Source organism: Gymnoscopelus braueri, assembly GCF_963280865.1.
Source record: "Gymnoscopelus braueri genome assembly, chromosome: 11".
NCBI classification, from domain to species: Eukaryota; Metazoa; Chordata; class Actinopteri; order Myctophiformes; family Myctophidae; genus Gymnoscopelus; species Gymnoscopelus braueri.
The window spans coordinates 19553044-19574430 of record NC_137613.1 but is presented as its reverse complement, the minus strand read 5'-3'; the positions used below and the strand labels follow the sequence as shown (position 1 = coordinate 19574430).

Genomic DNA, 21387 nt, shown 5'->3' with positions numbered 1-21387 from the left:
AGAGAGACAGAGAGAGAGAGACAACGGCCCTGACTCCAGTGCCAGCTGGACTGGCCACAAAAGACCTGGATGGAGGGATGGAAGGAGGTGGAGGGCAAGCCTTTCCCTTTGTTTTCTAGCCATTTTATTTTCTCTTTTGTGTCTCTCCCTTTTCTGCACCCCATGTCCACCATCTCTATGCTGTCTGTCTGCCTGTCTCCATCTATATGCTGTCTGTCTGTCTGCCTATCTCCATCTATATGCTGTCTGTCTGCCTGTCTCCATCTCTATGCTGTCTGTCTGCCTTTCTCCATCTATATGCTGTCTGTCTGCCTTTCTCCATCTATATGCTGTCTGTCTGCCTTTCTCCATCTCTATGCTGTCTGTCTGCCTTTCTCCATCTATATGCTGTCTGTCTGCCTTTCTCCATCTATATGCTGTCTGTCTGCCTTTCTCCATCTCTATGCTGTCTGTCTGCCTTTCTCCATCTATATGCTGTCTGTCTGCCTTTCTCCATCTATATGCTGTCTGTCTGCCTTTCTCCATCTCTATGCTGTCTGTCTGCCTTTCTCCATCTCTATGCTGTCTGTCTGCCTTTCTCCATCTATATGCTGTCTGTCTGCCTTTCTCCATCTATATGCTGTCTGTCTGCCTTTCTCCATCTATATGCTGTCTGTCTGCCTTTCTCCATCTATATGCTGTCTGTCTGCCTTTCTCCATCTCTATGCTGTCTGTCTGCCTTTCTCCATCTATATGCTGTCTGTCTGCCTTTCTCCATCTATATGCTGTCTGTCTGCCTTTCTCCATCTATATGCTGTCTGTCTGCCTTTCTCCATCTATATGCTGTCTGTCTGCCTTTCTCCATCTATATGCTGTCTGTCTGCCTTTCTCCATCTATATGCTGTCTGTCTGCCTTTCTCCATCTCTATGCTGTCTGTCTGCCTGTCTCCATCTATATGCTGTCTGTCTGCCTTTCTCCATCTATATGCTGTCTGTCTGCCTTTCTCCATCTCTATGCTGTCTGTCTGCCTTTCTCCATCTATATGCTGTCTGTCTGCCTTTCTCCATCTATATGCTGTCTGTCTGCCTTTCTCCATCTATATGCTGTCTGTCTGCCTTTCTCCATCTCTATGCTGTCTGTCTGCCTTTCTCCATCTATATGCTGTCTGTCTGCCTTTCTCCATCTATATGCTGTCTGTCTGCCTATCTCCATCTCTATGCTGTCTGTCTGCCTTTCTCCATCTCTATGCTGTCTGTCTGCCTTTCTCCATCTATATGTTGTCTGTCTGACTGTCTCCATCTATATGCTGTCTGTCTGCCTTTCTCCATCTATATGTTGTCTGTCTGACTGTCTCCATCTATATGCTGTCTGTCTGCCTGTCTCCATCTCTATGCTGTCTGTCTGCCTATTTCCATCTATATGCTGTCTGTCTGCCTGTCTCCATCTCTATGCTGTCTGTCTGCCTGTCTCCATCTATATGCTGTCTGTCTGCCTGTCTCCATCTATGTGCTGTCTGTCTGCCTGTCTCCATCTATATGTTGTCTGTCTGACTGTCTCCATCTATATGTTGTCTGTCTGACTGTCTCCATCTCTATGCTGTCTGTCTGCCTGTCTCCATCTATATGCTGTCTGTCTGTCTGTCTCCATCTCTATGCTGTCTGTCTGCCTCAATCTCTATGCTGTCTGTCTGCCTGTCTCCATCTATATGCTGTCTGTCTGCCTGTCTCCATCTATATGCTGTCTGTCTGTCTCCGTCTCTCTGTCTGTCTACCTGCCTCCATCTCTATATTGTCTCTCTGCCTCCATCTCTATGCAGTCTGTCTGCCTCCATATATATGCTGTCTGTCTGCCTCCATCTCTATGCTGTCTCTCTGCCTCCATCTATGCTGTCTGTCTGCCTCCATATCTATGCTGTCTGTCTGCCTCCATCTCTATGCTGTCTGTCTTTTTCTTCCGTCCAGGTGTGTACCGCGTCTGCTGTTTTGTTTCCTGCAGATCAATAGTGTACAGCTTGTTTTTTTGTTCTTTTTAATCATTTGAATGCTTATGCTCTGTTGTACATAAAGCACTTGGTGAGTGAGTTCTCTCTGTGAGAAGTGCAATACAAATAACAATGTACTTACTTACTTACAACCTCCAGCTCTATGATTTCTGCCCACATCTATTTCTCTAATGCCTACCTCCAGCTCTCCTACTTCCACCAACTCTGATCTGTATAATGTACTGCATCTCTTCCTGTCCAGCCTCCTCCACCCCCTTCTCTTTGTGAGTATGTACAGCACTGTATGTACAGGGCACATTTAAGCTTGCTGTGGCCATGTCTATGCTGAAGGGGGGGTATCTGTCAGTAAAATAAAAAAAAACAGGTCCTTTTGCACACCTACTTCAAGGGCAGGTGCGTAGGAGGCGGCAAAGTTTGAGAAGCAACAGAGAATATCGCACACACTGTCTTCACTTACAGCAAAGAAAGATTTATTGCGCGTGTTTCGGTCGCTCGGACTTTCATCAGGCGTCGGGTGATGAAGGTCTGAGGAGCGACCGAAACGTTGTACCTGCAATAAATCTTTGATGATGTAAGTGAAGCTAGTGTGCGGGATTCTCTTTTGTTTTGGGTATCTGTCAGTATATCGCCTCCTTAAGGTTTTCTTATTGAGAGAACGACCTCAGAGAGATGGGGAGAGGTGGAGGCAGAGACGGACAATAGATTATGATATATGGTAGGTGGGGGTGGGGATCAAAGAAGCAATAGTGAGTCATGTGTAGATGTGTTATATTTGTGTTTGCATGTACTGCAAGAGGAAGAGATGTGGGAGAGAGGAGACAGAGAGAGGTAGAGTGCATGGTGAACATACAGTATCCCAGGCACAAACGGAAGTCCCTCCCACATCCTTTTTGATATGTTTGTACTTTCTCTCTTATAATCTGTTTGTAATTGTGTATAAAGTATATGAATAGCTCATCTGCTAACCATCTATAACCCTAGCCTAACCTCCTTCATCTACAACCTAATGCCTTAATTAGGATTTAGAACATTGGTTTATAACAGTGGTTCTCAAAAATAGCACTTTGTGCCGCGCTGCGAGCTTGTACTTCTGCAATTGTTTAAGTGTTTGAAAAATGTTTAATCATTTAGATTTTTTTTTACACAAATCTTCTCTTCTGGGGGTCCCTGGCACAAAATATTTTCAGATGGGGGTCCACGGCCACGGTTTTTGAGAACTACTGGTTTAGAAGGCATTTGTATAATCGGTCTTAATGGATTAACCATCTCAATCCTAACGCCTAAACTTAAAGGACGACTTCACCGCTTTTCAACCTATCTTCATATAATTGGTCCTCATTAATACTCATGATAAAATGGTACAATTTTTTCTACTCGGTCTGTGTCTCAGAGGAGGGCTGTGGATAGTTCAGAGTCCCGTCTACCAGTGACATCATCAATGGGGAATCCAAGCTAATAGAAACTGCAGGCTTTCTATTCCTGGAAAGTTGCAATGCAATAAAAGAAGCCATTGTTCTCGTGTTAATAAAAATCTAAATAAAAAATGTGAAATCTTGTTGGAAAAAAAAATCATGCCTAACGATGATGTCACTGGTAGACAGGTTTCTGGACTGTCCACAGCCCTCCTATGAGACACAGACCAAGTAGATTTTTTTTTTACCATTTTATCATGAGTATTAGTGAGGACCAATTATATGAAGATAGGTTGAAAAGCGGTGAAGTCGTCCTTTAACCATCTTAACCATCTACAACCTAATGCCTAAACGTAACCCTCCAGATTGGCGGGCCAATCACAGCGCTTCTGCCCATAACATAGCAGTGGGAGTCTGGATACAGCACGTATGCATGTATTTCTGTCTATATTCCCGTGCCTCCCTACCTTGTGTATGGACAACAGAGCCCCTCCACTACAACACAGGCACACGCTCTCTCTCACTCTTTCTCTGTCTTCCAATTTATTCCTCTAATCTGTCAGAATGTATTACAGTCACACAGCCTGCCCTACAGTATGTGTATGTGAGTGAACGCACAATATATAATATAGATACCGTATGTGGGTGTGCATTTATGTGCGTGCACTTCATATTTGCAGCGGCAGCAGGGCCTTCACAGCTTACGGTGTTCCGGCAGCAACTCTATACGGTACGAACACATCTGCTTTCATCCTGGCGTTTAACAAGACAGACCAGAGCCATTAATGGCTCTCAGCAGGGAAATTAACGGGGCGCATTGGAGGCTCCGCGTATACGCAGTACGAGACCCGCCGCCGCGTTCCTTCTTACATTATTTAACCCATTAAGACCGGGAACGCATCTGAGTCATTTATTGATTTGAGCTAAAAAGCATTATTTTACACTTTGGCTATTCAAAAATAGCAGATATACAAGCTCATAGCGCGGCACCGAGTGCCGCGCTACGAGCTTGTAGATCTGCTATTTTTGAAAAATCGTGAAAATGTGTGAAAATCTTTGAATATATATTCTTTTAAAGCGAACATTTTTAACTCAAATCTTGGCTTCTGGGGGTCCCTGGGACAAAATATTTTGAGATGGGGGTCTGCGGCCAAATACATATACATTTTGGGGTCCTTGACATGAAAAGGTTTCAGAACCACTGACATAGCAACTTAAGTTTTTTCAAAAAAACTGTTAAGATTTAGAAGACATTTTGTAGAATCGGAACCTCAGGCCTTAATGGGTTAAAGCCAAGCGCCTCCATTTTTCCCTTGTACCTAATGGGGTTTAGATCCTAAACGGTAGAGACCGCAGCTTTTTGCTTCCTTTACGCAATTAGGCAGAGCAGAGAAGTGCAAGTGCTTAGCTCCTTTGCACATGAACAACCCTGTCCTGTTCTTGTTTTCTCACCAGGAAGATACAGAGACTTTTTGTTGCAGTGATTAATCGAGAGCGCCTGTAACAATGTCACTGTATATACCGCCTTGAAAACGAGTCAATAAAATGAGCAACCTTGGCAGAGATAGCCCGTTTCCAAATAACATTTGATGTATTTCTTGCTTTCCCCGCCCCTACCCCCTTTTGGGGACCTTTTATTACGTATCGATTGTCTTTTATTACCTAAACCAAAGAGATAATGTTATGGCTCCCGTCTTCATTAGTCTATCTGTCCGCTAGAACAGTGGTTTTCAACCAGTGGTCCGGGGACCACCAGTTGTCCTTATTGAGGGAGGACCAGGGGGTCCCCAGCAAAATTAGTTAACATAGCGTCACAATCATTTTTAACCACTTAGCTTTGGCTATTCAAAAATAGCGGTATGAGCTTGTAGATCTGCTATTTTTGAAAAATCTCGAAAAGGTGTGCAAATCTTTGAATAAATATATATTTCTAAAGCAACATTTTAATTCAAATATTTGCTTCTGGGGGTCCCTGGCACACAACATTTTTAGATGGTGGTCCGTGGCCAAATGTATATCAATTTAGGGGTCCTTGGCATGAAAAAGGTTGAAAACCACTCCGCTATAGAAGGATATCTTGAGCAGCTAAGAACTGATTTGCACATACAGTAACACAGTGGAAAGGTTTGTCCTGGCTGGCTGGGCCCAGGAAGAACGGATTACCACAGCAATTGGCCAAAAGGGGTTCTGGCCTGATGTAACACCCGGGATTCGTTCCTCGGTCTGCCAGAGGAAGGCGCGCTAAGCCAAACATCTTATCCACTAGCCTAAAGGGGAATCCACGTTGGCTGGGGGAGATGTTAGGGCTTTTGGTCGTTAGGCAGAGGCTCCGAGTCACTCTGCTACACTCGCCCCCCTTTGACATTCCCCCACCAGGTATAACCCGATCCGGGTCACGGCACCAATGTAACGCCTGGGATTCGAACCCCGGTCTCCTGCGTGCTAGAGGACACTAAAGCCTAACATCTTAACCACTAGCCTAAGAGGGAATTAGGCTTTTGCTCTCCAGGCAGAGGCTCTGAGCTATACTGCTAGTGTTGGAACACAAATGTACATAACACATAGCATGCAGAGCAACACCTTATAAACAAACTGACACCTTGGTAGAGGCCTGTGCTCCACTGAGCACATTTTATAGTATAATTATAATTAATTACATCCTTGGGTGAATTGAAAGGTGCTTCATTATAAGTTGTACTAAGCTGTACATTTTCACCATCCATCTGTCAACTGTCTCCATGCTTAAAGGGATAGTTCACACAAATAAACCTTTTTTTCTATCGATTAGTCGGGTGCATTTCTCCTTTCCGACATGTCGCCTTTCCGACGTTGACGAACCCTATACCTAACCCTAACCCTAACCATAACCGCACGCGGAAGCCACTAGTCGGAGTGGTGAGATGTCGGAATGGAAGGAGCACCCCCGATTAGTCACCCCATGGAGACTTGAATTCATGGATATTTTTTTGTTTTTTGTCGCATTCCTGAGCCAATAATTTGATGACCAGGGGAACGGTAGGCAGCGGTTCCGGTAGGAGACACAAAGGAAACTCTTTGTGTCTCTTATCGGAACCGCTGCCGGTCATCAAATTATTGGCTTAGGAATGCGACAAAAACTAAAAAAATCTCCATGGGGTGACTAATCGATAGGAAAAAAAGTCATTTTGGGGGTGAAGTATCCCTTTAAGCTACAGATGCTTAGTTACCATGCCTACACTCTCCGCTACTGCTTCATGGTTGAAATGACATCAACATCCAATCAATAAAGACATCAATAAACACATTACAGATTTTTTCCCCCCATGCAAATTTACTGTCACGGAGAGAGCAGACGTCCCTCATATTTTGCCCACTAAGGGTTATACAGTAGTGATTAACACAGCCTTTGTTGGGAATGCCACATTTAAAATGCTCACGGCCATTCTCATGCATCCACTACCAGCAAGAGGAAATGTTCAGATAATCCCACAGAGACGGAGGATAAAACCAACTGTACAGCTGCTACGATATATATAATATGTATAAGTACAATTTTTAAGTACTTTTACTTTACTGGAGTATTTCCAATTGTCTATACTTTTACTTCTACTCCAATACATCTCAGAGGCAAATATTGTAATTGTACTACAATTATTTGAAAATTTTAGTCACTAGTTACTTTGCAGATATAAATTATTACGTTATAAAACATACATTAACCACTTTAGCCCTATTTCAAACCTAGGCTATTTGAAAGCTTGTCGCCTACAAGCTCACAACGCGTCGTGATGTGAGCTTGTGAACTTGTAGATCTGCTATTTTCAATCATTTTAGTATTTTTACTTTTGGTACTTTAAGCGTATTTTTGTCTCCGCCAGTATGGTGGAGAGTATGTTTTCGTCTCCGTCCTTCCGTGTGTGTCCCCGTCTCAGCCAAGCTAACATTGGTCAAGCTTCACGTGACACGTGACAATATGTTGTCACCAATGCTTTGATTGGCTAGCGAGACGCATGATGAAATAAAAACCTATAAATAGGTGACGCACTTCAAAAAATTAAATTTATATTATAAAAATTATTTCAATTTTTTTAAGTGAGCTTCCAACATTGGTCAAGTGACACGTGACAATATGTAATATAAATAGGTAAGACAGGATTAATCAGGAACAGTACTGGCGGAGACCTGTGCTCCGAGGAGCACATTTTCTAGTCATAACAATACTTTTGTACTTTTATTCAAGTACATTTTGAATTCCGGACTTTTACATTGCAGTAATGATACTTTTACTTAAGTAAAACATAGTACGGTTTCTGCAAGGATGCTGCGCGCTAACCGCTATCCGCTATGACAGGTACTGCACTAGTAGAATTCTAATGCAGGAGAAAACTAACTGCAGGGAAAACTGTAAATGGAATATTGGGAAGACGACAGAGACTTATTCTCTTAGGCATTCAATGCAGAATAGATGCTGGTGGGTGAATTTGTGACAGGCTACCACTGTGGCACCGTAGATAACACTGGGGCAGACGGCGCATAGCGGTGGCATTGTAAACGGTGCCGCTCTCATGCAGAATACTGTAGATGCAGGAGTCGCTTTACGACGTCTGCCAGCCCTCTCAGTGGCAGATGTGGCGTTGGCTATGGTCCACAAGTGAACAGTACCGTCTAGTCAAGCTGTTGTGATGAAACATAGGGGGACCGTTCGCCACCAAGGGCACGGTTAACACAGAATGTATCACAGTGTTCTGGTTTGATCTAAGCTCCTTAAGAAAAGATAAAAAGAGGCTGTACGTGCGCATGAGTCACTGTCTGTGCCAAGAGTGTGTGTGTGTGTGTGTGAGTTAGTGAGTGTGTATGTACTTTTACTGTGTATGCGTGTGTGTGTGTGTGTGTGTGTGTGTGTGTGTGTGTGTGTGTGTGTGTACACACGTTTGTGTACACTTCAATAAAAAAGTATACGCATACACATCAAGACTTTATATCATCACTGTTGGACAGAAACCTTGTATCTCCACATTTCAACTTTTTATGTTTTTCCATAAATGAATATCCTACTTCACTGTGTATTACACAGTGAAGTAGGTGATCTACATAATGTGATCTACATATGTGATCTATTTCTGAACAATCTTGAAAGTGAAAGTGGTTAAGTGTGTCCGTGGGTTTTACATACGTATATTTAACCAATGGAAAGTATTAACAAGAGCTTGTGACTAAATAATAACTACATTGGATCCATTGGAACAGTTTTTTTCCCATTTCCTGAACAGTAACGGTGTTTCCACCAGAGAGCGACCATATGTGCTTTGACAGGGGTCTTCAACAGGGGGTCCGGGACCCTAGGGGGTCCTCACTTACTTACTTACTCAGAGTTACTACAAATCTTTGTGCGACAGGATAATGTTTTTACATTAACCACTTGAACCCTATAATTATTTTTCTGGGGGGAATATTAGCCTAAAATAGCAGATCTACAAGCTCACAACGCCTCGCGCTGGGAGGCGTTGTGAGCTTGTAGATCGGCTATTTTCGGCAAAAGAGCAGATCAAGTACAAGTTTTCTATGTATTGAGAGTTTAACTGTCTGAAAATTTTAACAATATGTAGTGGGGGTCCCTGCTTCATCAGTCTCTCAGCTAGGGGGTCCTCTAAAAGGTTTGTGCTGGGAGGGGATAGTGTGAGTCCACTACAAGGCTTACTGTACGCATGCTTACTGTACTGTAGCTACATCTAAACCTCCCACACAAGGCTACTAACATCACCCAGCTCCACAAGAATCCTTTGTTCTTGCACGATACAATTCAAGCAAATCTCAGATTTCCCATGGATTTCTGTTAATGTACTGTAGCTTTCTCTCTCTTTTTTCTCTTCTTCTCTTTTAATTATTATTATTATTATTGCAAAGAAATGAAAGAAAATGTTTCTTTTTCAAATATTATTTGTTAAGGTCAGCGCAGTCATTATGGACCACAACAACAACAACAACAGTAACAAGTAGAAAAAGCAAGTGAGCTACAGTATATGCCACTGGAGCAAGGCTCGCTAGCATGCGTGCCAAAAATGGATTGATGCATATGTCACAGTACGTTTGGAGAACCAGTACGATTGAAGACAGAGCGCTCGTTTTTAGGCACGGGGCTCCTTCGGGGCGAGGCGGGGCTTTTCGAGACAGGGTTTATTAGCGAGGCTCACGAGGAGGAGGAGGAGGACGGCGCTGCGAGGCGGGGGGTTATTACGCGAGGCTCGCGAGGAAGAGGAGCCTCCTCCTCCTCCTCCTCCTCGCGTTTTAAACCGTCCCGTCCTCTCCTTCTCTCCTTCTCCTCCTCCGAGGAGGAGGAGAAGGAGAGCGCGGAGAGGCGGGGCTTTGATGCGCCGACGGAGACCTGTCTTTTGTTGTTCCCCCCCACATAGCAACCAGGAAGCTACGCTAGGGGAACCATAATATCTATGAGGGGAACGCTGAACACGCGTTCACACGCACGGCGCGCCGACTTAGTGGAGCTTGAGGCCGAGGAAGCGCGCCCTCGCGCCTCCAGGCGCGAGTGCCCGCGGTGACCGGCCGACGCTCCACTAGTCGACTCAGCGCCGTTTGATTTGTAAACCGATAGGGACAGAATAGTTCTTTTCATGGATCACTGTGTGTGTGTGTGTGTGTGTGTGTGTGTGTGTGTGTGTGTGTGTGTGTGTGTGTGTGTGTGTGTGTGTGTGTGTGTGTGTGTGTGTGTGTGTCAGGGAGAAAGTAAAACAAAAGCCAGAACACAATAAAAGTATCTAAACAGTCCTGCTTTCAATAAACCAAAAAAAGCATGAGCGCGTGCGCGTGTGTGTGCGCGTGTGTGTTTGTGTGTGTGTGACTGTGTGTGTGTGTGTGTGTGTGGCCATATATGTTTGTGCACAAGCCTGGCTTGTGGCTCCCTCTAGTGCTGGGTGGGTGGTAAAAACGAGCGCGCATTCTTCAATCGTACTGGTTCTCCAATCATACTGTAACACATACACGCATTGTTTTCTTTTCCAGCAAAGACCACTGTTGTATGTTTGCGCTCAGATTGTGTGTGTGTGTGTGTGTGTGCGTGTGCATGTGCATATGTGTGCCTGAGTGTGTACATGTTTGACCAATGTGTCAAGTCAACGCGTGTGAGAAGAAGGAAAGGGGGTAAAGGCCCCAACCGAACACCGTGGCAACAGCAGTAGAATCCCTGAATAGCAGCAAAATGTCACAAGTCAAACCCAGCACAGAGAGAGAGAGAGAGAGAGAGAGAGAGAGAGAGAGAGAGAGAGAGAGAGAGAGAGAGAGAGAGAGAGAGAGAGAGCATGCAAACAAACCAGGCTTGGAAAAAGAAGGGATTAAAAGGGGGGGAGGGAAAAGTAAAATAAATAACTATAATAATTACAGCGCTTAAACTAAGGACACGTGTTAGATTATGAAATAAAGAGAGGGAAGAGATTAAAGAAACCATGAAGGGAAAGGAGAGCAAAAAAAGGAAAGGAGGAAGCAAAAAAATAATAAACCTGGAGCAAACTGGCTCACACCAACTGATTCCAAACTGTGTTAAACCAAGGAGCAGCCTGGCCTCCATCCAATAACGTACTGTAGCACCCTTCTAACATCTCCTCGTGTTCACTACAGGGCCAAACGGTGATAATCAGGGTTCATCCATTACTTATACTATACAAAACTTGCCCCATCCCATATAAATAAATGCATAAATCCATCAATAAATAAAACGCATATGCACCATGAATCATTGTACACGATACATGATGTGCGTGGTTTTCCCCCCCTTCTGGGTTCGGACAGATAATAATGAGCGGGGCTTTTCCATGTGATGTTCCAAAGTTTTGGAGTTTTTTGGCGCTCCTGGTGCTACCGTTTGGCCCTGAGACGGGGGAAAAGAAGGCTTTGATTCGAACACCGCTGAAAGCAGGCCAGAAAGGAGAGAACATCCAATGGAAACACAACGAGAGAGACCAGCATGCCTGTGGCTCCCCATCTTGCCCTGATCCCAGTGTGTGCGTGTGTGTGTGTGTGTGTGTGTGTGTGTGTGTGTGTGTGTGTGTGTGTGTGTGTGTGTGTGTGTGTGTGTGTGTGTGTGTGTGTGTGTGTGTGTGTGTGTGTGTGTGTACGGGTAGATATGCATGTGTGTGCGTACATCGGCACAAGCATGTGTGGGAGAACATTTGCATGTGCGTGTTTGTCTGTCTACCCATGCACAAGCAACTGTCACAGTTGTCTGTGTGTGTGAGTGCGTGTGTGTGTGTATACATACACCTGTATGTGAGCTAATGTGTGACTATACATCTAAACGGTATGATTCACAGTGTGGGTGTGAGTTGTACAGTGATACTGTACCATGCTGTGTGTGTGTGAGGTGTGACTTTTTTGCCTTCTGCGTGTTTGCTAGTACTGTAGGCTAGTGGTTCTCAACCTGTAGGTCGGGACCCCCAGATGACAGTGAAGTGACAATTTAAGTAACCTTTTTGATACCTAAAAAGTTACTTTTTTTAAAGAAAAAAAAGAGAAAGAAAGCAAAGAAAAAGACCATTACTGCATCAAAAGTAATCAACAAACTATACTATAAAAACTGGTTAAATATTGTCCAAATTGTCAAATAACATAAGAAAGAAGACGCCTCACAATGCCTCACAGAAAGAACGCCTCACAACGCAAAGCGTTGTGAGCTTTTAGATCAGCTACTTGTAGCCTGAAGCTGTTGCTGCTGAGTCAAACTAAATGTAATGCCTCAACTCCTACATTCCTATTTTGGGAGGTCATGGCCTGAAAAGGTTGAGAACCACTGCTGTAGGCTATATGTTCTATGATGAAGGTTCTGTGTACTAATAGCATTTGTGTTTCTATGTAAAACCTAAACGTAATGGTGAATGTGTGTGCATGTGTGTGTATGCACCGTATATATATATAAAGGTATATTTGGTTTAGACTCACCGATGACGACGGTGGTGACCTGGTGCTTGCTGACCCCGACCCTGTTCTTGACTTCACACACGAAGGTGGTGTTGACGGCGTCGTCCACTTTCCTCACCGTCAGCCGGTTGCCTTCCACCATCACCGTGTCAGGCATAGGACCTGACACACTGCAGAGAGGAAGATGGGGAATGTTAAATTATCGTACCCGGCGGCCAAAAAAAATCGTATTTGAAAGAAAACTATCGTACACAGCGATCAAAGAGAAATCCCAGGTGTAAATATGTAATTTCACAAAAAAATGCGCATTTATTTGAAGAAAAAAGCAGCCTTTGAGACTAAAACGCATCACATATGGTGCGTGGAATCAGACATCTCACTGGACCTTACACAAATAAAAGCCTGAAACTGGACTGGAAAGATGTGACATGGTGTTTTTAATGCCTCCAAGTACAGATCTAGTAGGGTCAGATTGACTTATTTTGAAAAGCCAAACCAAATCCCGAATCAGCAGCCAGGGAATTGAGTTAGTACATTCACATGTGATAAGGCGAAATTATCGTACATTTGGGCATTTTGGGCATTATCGATCGTACATCGTACAGAGGGTAAAATTATCGTACAGATACGATCATTATCGTTCATCTGGCAACACTGGGAAGACATCTCAGTGACACTCCATAGTTACTCTAATTCAATTTGTAACACTCAAGTTCAACCACTAAAGCACTATTTTAGACTTTGTTGTATGGTGGCGTCCAGTGGTGGAAAGTAACTAATTACATTTACTCAACTACTGTGCTTAAGTACTATTTTGAGTTAGCTTTACTTTACTTGAGTGTTTCCAATTTTCAATACTTTTACTTCTACTCCACTACAATTATTTGAAAACTTTAGTACCATGTGTGAGCTTGCAGATCTGCTATAAAAAAAAAGACAAGAGACAAGAAAGTGAAGACGACGACATGCTCAAAACAGTGGTGCCAAGTTAAATCACAGAAGGGGAGGAGAGCGGCAGGGGAGGAGAGAGAGAGAGAGAGAGCAGGATGGAGTGAAGAAGGAGAGATGGTGAGAGGGAGGTGATGAAGGAGAGAGAGGGCTGGTGAGAGAAGAGAAGAGAGGAGAGAAGAGAAATGGAACAGAAAAAAACAGAAAAGATGCGAAATGAAAGTGTCAGAGGGGAAGGAGTGAAGACAGACGTATATACCTGTAGGAGGAAAACGGTGAGAAAGAGGAACGTGTGGTTGAGAGGGGGATGGAGATGGCATTAATGTGTTACCATGCCAAAAGAACAGACATGTGAAAAGCTTCTGCGTCACTGTTCAACAGCTCAGCATAAGCAACACACATACACCCACACACACACACAGGCTCATACATGTACACACGCAGCAACATGGCACACAATACACACAAAAGGCATGCACACGCACACTTTCAGTCACATTCACTCACACAGAACAAGCCATCTGCCCATTAAGACAGGATGCGAAAAGAACATTTGCATAATGCGTAAAACATTAATAAGAAAACCATTAAGGAGATGATCAGTGCAGACGACCGCTGTTATCACAAGACTCCATTTATACACTTTCATTCAGCAGTGATGATGGATGAATGGATGGATGGATGGATGGATGGATGGATGGATGGATGGATGGATGAATGGATGGATGGATGGATGAATGAATGGATGGATGCACAGACAGACAAATACATGGAGATGAAAGGTAAGGATGGTTGGAAGCTTTTATAAGTGGAGGAATAGACAGAGGGATGGGTGGATGGATAGGTGGATACGTACAGTAAGTGCTTTGACAGATGAACTGAATGAATAGATGGTTATTCAGGTGAAAAGGTGAAAAAAATAGATTAACAGCAATCAAAAAGGATTTGACAGACGATGGAATGAAGGAACGAACGAAGGAACGACCGAGCAAGTTGACGGACCAACAGAGTGAGAAATCAATGGATGGATGAGTTCACAGATCGATGCCTGAACAAATGAATGAATGAATGAACAGCAGCGACGCATTGTGAGCTTGTAGATCTGCTATTTTCTTTAAAAAAAAATATACATTTTGAACTTGTGAAATTGGACATTCTGCACAATGACTACTTTTACTGTTGGTACTTTAAGTATATTTTGATCCCAATACTTTTGCACTTTTACTCAAGTACATTTTGAATACTGGAATTTTATTTGTTCTACATTATGGTATTGAAACTTTTACTTAAGTAAAACATGCAAGTACTTTTTCCATCACTGATGAACAGTATAGTACTACGGCAGCTACTCACGCAGTCCAGGTGACAGTGGTGGGGGCGGGGTTGGCGTTAGCTTGGCAGATCAGCACAGCGTCGGAGCGACCCACGTACCAGTTGTTATCATAGCCTTCTATGGACACAGTGGGGGGGTCTGCGGGAGGAGAGAGAGAGAGAATAAACAGTTTACTCACTCAATAAGTGAGAGAAGTTTATACTTAACTCTTTCAGTGCCATGCTTATTTATGGAATTTTGGTTCTGAGTGCCACAACCAAAATTAATTGTAAAAAAAAAAGTGCTTAGGAGCCGAGATACAGCCTTTTTCAGTAAAAAGTTAAACAAGAAGTGAATGGAGCAGCAAATCTTCAAATCATCATATCTTGGGTTCTGAACATGTTTTTCAAAAAAAAAAAAAAAAAAAGTTTTGAGTTTATTATTATTATTTTTTTATATGACGTATTTGACGTATTGTGGCACACGGGGCGTCAGGCCTCATGACGTATTTGACGTATTGTGGCACTGAAAGAGCAAACTCAGAAAAAACAAATAAGTGTGTGAGGCAGCGGGAGAAAGACTGGAGTGGAGTAGGAGAGAAGGTGATAAAAAGAATAATAATAGAAATGAAGGGTGTAGGGGCACCCACTGGCCTAGCGGTCCAGGTGCATACCACATATAGGCTTTAATGTTCAATGACCTTTGCTGCATGTCACTCCCCGTCTCTCTCTCCTGTTTCCTGTCTATCTCCACTGTGTTATAAAAAAAATATCTTGAAAAAAGAAAAGAAATGAAAGCTGTGTGTGTGTGTGTGTGTGTGTGTGTGTGTGTGTGTGTGTGTGTGTGTGTGTGTGTGTGTGTGTGTGTGTGTGTGTGTGTGTGTGTGTGTGTGGAGAGGAATGATGTGATTTCGAGGTTTTTGTTTGCAGAATTTTCAGAAACAGAGAATGTGGGAACATGAGGGATAGAGAGAGAAACAGAGCGTGTGAGAGAGCAACAGACAGAGAGAATGGGAGAAGGTGAGAAAGAGGGCATTAGGCACGGATGGCAAGTGTGTGTGTGTGTGTGTGCGTGTGCGTGCGTGCGTGCGTGCGCGTGCGTGCGTGTGTGTGTGTTGTCCTCTCAGTGTGAGTTGACCTATAAAAGCTGACCGAATTTACACAGCAGATTGAAGACATGATACCCCGGCCCACGCAACTGCTAAGCTAAATAATATGCATGCATGTACAAACACACCTGCAAGTGCGTGCACGTGTGTGTGTGAGAGAGAGACTCTCACACTAGTCAACATAACAGCTTAACAGGTAAGGTGTGACCCGTTAGTGTGAATGTACTGTGTGTGTGTGTGTGTGTGTGTGTGTGTGTGTGTGTGTGTGTGTGTGTGTGTGTGTGTGTGTGTGTGTGTGTGTGTGTGTGTGTGTTGAATTTTGTCACCTTAATGAATGCTCACGTACGGACCCATATGGAAACACAGACATGTAATCACATACATTTATACAGGTAGATGACAGCTTCTGTAAGACTAGACACACAGGGCAGCAGTCAACGTGACAGCTTGTCAGGTAATAAGTGTGAGGGCTTGCCCCAGGCTGTATGTGTGAGAAACACACACGCACGCTCACACACACACACACACACACACACACACACCACAGATTCTAATATCTTGCACTTAGCAGCCATATGAATTCATGCCTCCTCTTTGCATCCACAAATACATGCGTGCGTGCGTGCGTGCGTGCGTGCGTGCATGCATGCATTGCACTTTCTTGCACATTGCAGGCTTATACTAATAAAGCAAGCACATATTGTGTACAGGCCCATGCCACATGTGCTGATAATACGCACACACTAGTCATGAACGAAGTAATGTCATTATGTTTACAATGGTTACATTGCCTGCATTGACATTTCTAGAAGGTCATTGTTTTCTTTAATTAAACATTCATGTCTATTGTCTACAGTAATTAGACAACAGCATTCACCTGCTGCCCTGGTAGATGTTTATTGTAATTTGTAAATGTATTGTACATGTTTTAATTTAGCCATTACTGTCATAATGAATAATAAAACAACGTGAGAGACTGCTGTGGTGTTTTATATAGAAACTAAGGCCCCGCTTAGACGACAGCGGTCTCTAGAGAAACCGGCAAAATAAAATATCAGATGTGCCTTCCGTTTAGACGGCAATGGCATTTTCGGGGGTTGAAACCGCAACAAAGTCAAAACCCCTTCCAGAGTGGAAATCTTTGAAAACACTCCGCCTCGTGTCTCCAAAAACAGGCAATACGGGGGAAACTGCAAAGAGATCGGTAACTGTAAGAGCAAAAAGAGGGACGCTTGCAGGACTGTCGGGGCCGCCAGTGGGCAGGGGGGCGAGAATGGGAACTGTACGAGCAAAAGTAGAAGTAGAACGGAAGTGGTTCAACGCATGCGTGACTGGTCTATCTGTCTCAGAAAAAACAAACAAGTGTGTAAACGTGTCTCCGTGTAAATGCAGAATAGAAAGTGAGAGGCGAGCACAACGGCACTTTGTCGTTTTCTGTTGCGATCGTTACCGTGCAAACGTGTCCTAAGTTCTTGTCAGGGTGGGGGGTCCCCAGTTGAAATATGATTATTTTGGGGCCTGAAAGGGCTGAGAACCAGTGGTGTGTTCTACCGTGTTACGCTATATACGTAGTGTGACCTGCAGAAACATTTCGTAGCAAAGCGTAGCCCTCTACTAACCATTTCATTCATTGAAAACGCGCTAGCGTATCTCAACGACCACGCGCATGTCGTGCAGGGAATGATTATCGTATCCCTCCGAACACACCACTGTTGAGAACCACTGCTGTAAAAGGATGTCTGTGACTGAATTTGTTGATCACAGTCTACAAAGTGGACAATTTGCTTTTTTGCAAGGTAATCAATATGTTCAAGAAATGCAAGAAGCATTTTCTTTTGAGCAATTTTTTTGTAATGTTTTGGTGCTTTCCTGAGCCTTTAGTTAGTAGGTACAGTGAAGAGAGACATGAAACACAGAAAGAGAGAGAGTGAGAGTAGGGGACTGACACATGCAGCAAATGGTCCGGCCGGCCGGGAATCAAAACAGGGACTAGCTGTCAGGCACTAGAGCCGATGTGGTACAGTATGTGCTCTCGCCACACGGCTTTCAGGTCACCCCGTTTAGAAATACATGTGATAGTGGCTGGAAACTAAATTAACGGAACATACGTTTTCTTCAGAACACTTTGGCTCCACCAAAAATAACCTATATCTTCCTCTAAATGGGACCACGATTTAAAACATTCTAGGTGAGAAAATATAGGGCCATTTTCTCATAAACGTCTATACAATCAGACAAGGAAGCTACATAATGTACTGTATGCACACGAGGTGGAAGATCGTTTTTTGGACTCCCTGCCTTCCAGACTACTCTGAATTTGCCACAGCTGATGCCCTCGGCTGCTACATGGTAAAAAGTGCCAAACTAGAAAGATCTTCTAACTCTAGAACTAATGGTGCCTTTCATACTGGAGTGCGTCTCCTCGGGCGATTTTGGATCCCAGAAATATCCTAACCTTGTGTGATATACAAATGGATCTAATGGATCATTTACAGTGTGAGGGTGGGTGAACATGATAGGGAAAGGTGTTAGTGCTCTGGGTTTGAGCCTTTTAGTTTGTTTATTTGTCCACATCCATGCACTTGATTTGTACCCCAGATTTGAACCTGGTTTCCTGCGCAAGCGCTGACATTTTTTACCATTGAGCTAATAGAGCCTGCCTGCTTGCTCAGGGGATAAATGGAATCTTGACCATCAGGGAAAAGTGTCTAGGTGAGACATGACCTTTGACACAATCTAAATGTCTCAATAGAAGAGCAGGGAGACAGGATGATTAGCCTACATTGTATGCATTAAAAGTGTGCATGCTGTCATGAAACAAAAGCACCGTAACTCCAGCCATGAAAGCCTGTACATTCTGGTGAAGTGAAAGTAAAAGTGAAGCACTTTAGTATTTATAGGTGAAGTATTTATATGATCAATTCCATTAGGCCAAATTAGGCATGGACCGTCAGCACACCAGTTGACATGCACACCAGCAGCCAGCCTGTATAGCACTGGCTCTCAACCTTTTCTGGGGCAATGGCCCCCCTATCCAATATTCAGGTCCCATACCAGCCTCTCACAGCTAATTAAAATTTAGGCTAAGTCTCTGCTCTGAAAAGGAATGTTTATTTATTATTCTGTGCTGCTTATATAATTTAGAAAACATCTCACTGAATGCCACTGAATTAAACGGGACTGAATGACTATTAGAAGTAAAAATTGAATAACCTTGAAAGGGCAATTCAAACAATAATTAGTTTCTGATTATTGATCACAAACAAGCAATCAAAAGGCAATAACTTGGTGCGGCTACCAAACGACGCGCAGTATTATTAATGGTTCCGCCGTAAAATACAGGACAGTGTTACGGGCTGCGCTCGAGTAATCTGCAATTTATGAATCTGTGTCTTGTCAGCCGAAATAGATTTCTTTTCAGGGCACCGTAAGCTGTTCTCCTGTAACATAGCAAGTTTTTTTTCACGGTAACAATTTTAATAAATTGCAACTTATAATCACCCCCAAGGTTATTATGCCATTTTGCCATTATGCACACAGACTTGCTGAATCCATTGCATTTGTCAACAACGTATTGAGAAAAGTGTTTTATTTATTTTTTTAGCACTGCTAGGACATTGTCAAACTGCCGTGGATAATGGATAGTATGGATGAGCAACCTCGAGGCTGCTGAATAAGGAACAAAATATAAATGTTTGTATAATAATGCTGGCTGCCTGCAGCCTGAAAAAATATGCCACTGTTAAGGTCAAATTGACGACCTACTGAATGATGTGACTACGAGTGTGCAGTCAAGTAGATCTAAGAAGGAGCGATCCTTCTAATGACAGGTCTGTATGATGATGATCACACAACTTCATGAAGGTTTTTGAGAATGCTTATCTGAGCGACCGTTTTCAGGGACCGTGGAACTTGTCACTAACATTAGACAACAACGCTTCTGGGAAACCCATGGGCCCAGTAGCCGTCCCAGACTTGCTTCTTCAACTGTACAGAACTCCATTAATCAAAAAACTTTTGTTGACTGGTGCTCTCTGACTGATGATTCAATGAATGAATGGCTAGCAAATATTACATAAAACGGTTTAATAATAATGTAATATGAGGACACAACTGGATGTCCTGAAAAGCAATGAACGGCCAAAGTTGGGAATTAATCGAGACTGAAACCAGCCAACCATATCAGACTGCCATAATTACACCAATAGACTAAACACCAACAGCCATGGGTTCACAAACCATGCCTCACTTGACTGCAGTTGATAATGAAAGGAAGTCTAATGACGAAATGATGAAAATGTGCACTCGAATATACTAAACTGGCATAAACTAATACATCAACACCCTTTCTCCCTATATACTTCCACTGTTCTCTGAATAGAGAAACACCACTGTATATAGTGGGATGTAACCACTATACCACTATTTAACCACAGTTTGTGATCATTCACAAACTGCACAGGCAGTAACATACTATTGATGACTAAAGATTGGGACAGGCAGGGGTGCCTGTCCCAAGGCACCCCGTCATGTCTCGCATGTCTCCCTCTCTCTCTGCCATAGGTTTCTTGCTTCTACACTGTACTATATCTAAATAAAACATAAAAAAAACTAGAAAAAGTGCTCCTCGGCGCACAAGTCTCCGCCAGGTCAGGTAGTTTTTGTGAGCCAGCGATGTTCGGAATTCGCCAATCAGGATGGAATATGAAAAATAGGACAGATCCGCCTTCATAAGTTTCACGGAAATCGGACGCTGCATTTATGATTTGAGGCATTTTGTTAAAAATTGACCACTCCTTCAAACGTGGGAGGCCAATCTTAGCCAATCAGGATGGAATATGACAAATCTGACTGATCTTTCTTGATCACATGACTATAGAGAAACTGTGTACCGATTAGTGTGATGTTTTTAAAAAATCTAAATGTTTTGCAAAAATCGGCCTCCTGGTGGCGCTATAACAGGCAAATCTGAAACATTTGAGGCAGAGGTTCTGCTCTGGCATCCAGGGAGTGTGTGTGCACAGTTTCACGTAGATCGGGCTAACTGTCCCGAAGATTAACTGTTAACAGACAGACGGACGGAAAAACAGACACACACTGACGGACGGACGGACGGAAGGACAGGGTGCAAAACATACTCTCGGCCACGCCTTCGGCCTGGCGGAGACAATGACGCTCTTTGAATTCACATGACCAGTAACTCCAGTAAAAGTAATATTATTGGGTAACTTGTTAACGTTACTGGTAACACTGTATGCATATCTATCTGCTTTAGACTAGCAATGGGAAAGTGAGTGCTCGCGTGAATGTGTGCGTGTGCTTGCACATTCCCCTTACACTCTACGGAGAGCTTGACCGGGAACACCCATGGTCGGTCCTGGGTCTTCTGGCTGACCGTGCAGGAGACTTCGCGGCCGTGGTCGGCGGGCGTCGGAGCCAAACGGTACTCGCTGCGGACCGTCACCGTGCCGTCGGCCGCGGGCTCGCTGCGCGTGGAGTGGTTGCCTCCGGCGGACCCCTCCCACCGGATGGAGGCCGGCGGCTTGCCCCCGACCGCCTCGCACCGGGCCACCACCACGGGCTTGGCGCCCGCCTGCACAGTCACAGCGACAGCAGAGTTCTTGGGCTTGGCTGTGGAGAGGAGAGCAGAGAGGGAGAGGGTGGGGGAGAGACCCAGACAGGGATAGGAGAGGAGTGATAAAAGAAAAAGGTGGGGGGGGGCAG

The 21387-nt window shown here is 43.8% G+C and overlaps 1 protein-coding gene across 1 annotated transcript in view; it reads right to left on the bottom strand.

The window, feature by feature from the left end:
• Window positions 1-21387, bottom strand: part of pvrl2l (PVR cell adhesion molecule related 2 like) — a 352833-nt gene that overhangs the window by 179222 nt on the left and 152224 nt on the right. The window contains exons 4-6 of the mRNA XM_080442924.1: window positions 21001-21294; window positions 14597-14714; window positions 12317-12465 (exon numbers count right to left, since the gene is read on the bottom strand). Of these exons, the coding sequence (XP_080299050.1) occupies window positions 12317-12465; window positions 14597-14714; window positions 21001-21294 (561 nt within the window). The remainder of the gene's footprint in view (window positions 1-12316; window positions 12466-14596; window positions 14715-21000; window positions 21295-21387) is intronic.